This window comes from Cariama cristata, unplaced genomic scaffold (assembly GCF_000690535.1).
Source record: "Cariama cristata isolate BGI_N322 unplaced genomic scaffold, ASM69053v1 scaffold35101, whole genome shotgun sequence".
NCBI classification, from domain to species: Eukaryota; Metazoa; Chordata; class Aves; order Cariamiformes; family Cariamidae; genus Cariama; species Cariama cristata.
Window position 1 is genome coordinate 1 of NW_009600440.1, and position 3231 is coordinate 3231.

A 3231-nucleotide genomic window follows, 5' to 3' on the forward strand; every position below is an offset into this window, starting at 1 on the left:
CAGAACAACCCGGGCTCGCCACAGGTCTCCGTGACACGAGAAACGAGGCGGCGCGGCGTGCGGAGGGCTCAGACATCGCGGGGTTTTGCCACTGAGGAAGACGCTCCCGTTTCTCAGCAGGACCTGCGGATCCCTGTTCCCGGCCGGATCCAGGGGCGGCGGCTGAGTGCCCACCCCGGGGGCTCGGTGCCTGCACAGCCCCCCTGCCGTGGGCTGTCAGCACAGCTGCGAGGGGATGTGGGCTCCAGCATCACCATCCGTATGAGGAAGAAAATAGGGATCTGATGAAGCCGTGATGAAATGATCTATCCCAAAAACCGAACACACCTGGGAGCCACCGTGCAGCTGTCAGCATCGTGGCATGTCTGCCCGTCGAACTTGCAGCCTGAGGATGCAGGTGGAGTGTTTGATTTTGTATCACAGGAACTGTGGCATTAGGATTTAAAAGTTTAAAGGGATAATGGCTTAAACATGGCAGTTATTTCTGACCCCTGCAAGGCCTCCCTCCCACCTCAGCCTCCTCCGACTGGTAAAGGCTAGTGAAATGCTGGCTCCCTGCCCAGCTCCTGTAGCCCTCACAGGGCAAGAAAGCACTTTGCTGCACACCCACACCGATCAGGGGCCCACCGCAGTGAGTGCAGAACATTTCCTGCAGATTTACAGTATTCTACATCCACATCGTCGTTCCCTCATGTCAGTAAATGCAGCAGGAGATGGGGGCCACTGCCAGCCGCAGCCAAGACATGGGTTTGCTGGCGTAGCTCGGATGATGGGAGAAGCCCACACACCTGACCCCAGAGAGCTGGAAAGACCTCCAGGCTCCTGGAGCAAACCATTTCACTTCAGACACGGTTGCTTATGTTGCATTGTATTCCCGCTCTGGCGGTGCCGTGACCTCAGATGAAGGGCAGACCCCAACCACCGAGCCCCCGAGCCTGCTCAAAAGGGTCATGCAACAGGGAAGGTGCAACAGCCCCAACGCGGATATTTTGATTTCATTTTTAATAAGTTGCATCAATGCTATTCAAGCAGAGTTGTTGCGGTGCCTGGTGACCACCTGCCAGGGCAGAGGCAGTGCCAGCGGGCACTCAGCACGTACGAAAGCGGTGAGCAGCAAGTCAGGCAGAGCCTGCCGCCTCTCCGTGTTTGGGGAAAAGCCTCCGAAAGAGAGGACAAGGGAGCAACCCCGACTCTTTCTGTCTGCTCGCAGGTACCCTCAGAGCTGACCCCTTGGGAGTGCAGAACCAGCCTCACTAGAGGCAAGAGAGGACACGTACAGACACTGGGGATGGAGTGATGCTGATTTTCTGGACATTTTTAGACTTTAAATGCAAAGGGCCAGATCTGATTTCGGGTGAGGAGGTCTGCTGACTTGGCAGCAACGTTTGCCTACGGCCCTGCACCAGGAAACATTCAAGACCCCCAGTCCCAGTTCCCAGGCTGCAGGACCGACCCACCATGTCTGGACATCGCCGCTGGGAAGGCACTGCCCGCAGTGTAGCTCAGACACAGTGGACTCCGAGCAGACCCAGAAGCATCAAAACAAAAATGGGAAACAAACCTAGGGCTGCGTGATGAAAGGTTTTTCCCCAGGACTAATACTTGCACATCACTTCTCATACCCTTTCCCACCCACATACTGGAGGACTCGCAGCAACAGCAGAGCTTCACATCTGCACGTCAGGGTTTCTTTTCTTCACCCATTAGCTTTGAATCAGTCAGTTATTCTGCAAAAGTCAGAGCAAGATGAAAAAGGGGGGAGAGGAATAGAGGGAATGAGAGCAAGGAGTAACTCAGGGCTGGCAAACTACCGTTAGCGAGGGGACTATTATGTTTCTCTGTTACATAGAGAAATTCTAATGGATAATAAAGAAAGCAACGAAGTTCATTGCTGGTCTGGTGCTGTGTCACTGTGTGCCAGGAGTTACATCTCAGGAGGGCAGTTAAGTTGATCCGTGGGTATCATTTTCTCCGTGTCGATCTTGTAGGACTGGAGAACGCTCTTCAGGTGCTCCACGGTTTCTGGGTGCATCTCGGGAGCTCTTGACATAATCCAGGCGTAGTCAATGTGGAAGAGCCAGAGGATGTTAGTGCAGGAGTAAACCAGCGAGTAGTTTTCATAGTCGGTGGAGATGACCCAGTAAGGGGCAGAAGGCATGACTAGGAGAAAGAAGGGCACCGTGAATGAACGGACTGCTCTGCAGTACTACAGACACAGCTCCTGGTGATGTTCCCACTTTTGCTGCTCCTAGGCAGCATAATTGCGGTCAGTACAGGGAGCTACAATTTCTAAAAGCCTATCAGGACTCCTTGTTCTGCCCAGAGGGACCCAAGAAAGCCACAAAGCCCTGACTAGGAAGGTCTTGTTGGGAAGTTAACATTTTGTTAAATCGTCCGGGCCACTGCAAGCCAGCCCAGCTCGTACCTGTGTGAGGGTGCTCGCTGGCAGGAAGGAACTGTAGGGCTGGGAGCTGACACTGGTGATCTGAGGAACACGAACCACCACCTCCCTCCCCACCGCCCACTGCCCCGGGGTGCCCTGCCTCATGGAACCAGCTGGAGCCTGGGCAGTGGGAGTCCGTATAGCTCAGCCCATCCCACCAGCACCAGCCATCTGGGCCAAATTCTGTTCTCCATCAGGCTGCTACACCCGAAGCATCTGCTCTGATGAGAGACAGCCACTCCAGCTCCAAACCATCAGGCAGAAAGCAGAGGTGGGTCCAGCAGGCAGGCGTAAGTGCCCCGGGATTTATTTCTGATGCACTCAGGAGTGCCAGGCAATGTTCTCTGGGGCTCACGTCTAGCGAGGACGGTTGGGGTTGCACACACTGTGGGTGAAATGGCTGCAGGTGATGCCTTAGCAGCGCACAATTAAGTCTGGCTGTGCTCATGAACAAGAATTGTATCTCCTTTGCAAGTACTCCTGCTCCACTCAGTTCTCCAAATAACCCATCTGTGTGAGTGCTATGAAACAGCCAAGGAAAAGGTGTGAGGGAGTAGAATAAAAAGGGAGCCAAGGGGAGACTCTGCTCACTTTCCAAAGCGTTACTGCAGACAGAGGAAAGTGCTGTGCAACGTGAATAAAATACACTGCACCTCAGCAGGCCCCTCTCGTGTGTTACATTGACAAGGGAAGAAAAAGCAAACAGAAACATATCATTAATGGTTATTAAAAGGTGCTTATATGCAGAGGCAGGGTGGGCTAGTAGCTACACTGCTGTGTTCAGAAAA

At 53.6% G+C, this 3231-nt stretch overlaps 1 protein-coding gene across 1 annotated transcript; it reads right to left on the reverse strand.

The window, feature by feature from the left end:
* Positions 1–1924: 1924 nt before the first annotated feature.
* Positions 1925–2158, reverse strand: LOC104169191 (apolipoprotein D-like). Its single transcript, XM_009710026.1, has one exon. The coding sequence runs from the start codon at positions 2156–2158 to the stop codon at positions 1925–1927; it is 234 nt and encodes a 77-aa protein (XP_009708328.1).
* Positions 2159–3231: the final 1073 nt, after the last annotated feature.

Bases quoted from the DNA above. Each gene is read 5' to 3' on its own strand.
- LOC104169191 (XM_009710026.1), bottom strand. From the start codon at position 2,158: ATGCCTTCTGCCCCTTACTGGGTCATCTCCACCGACTATGAAAACTAC.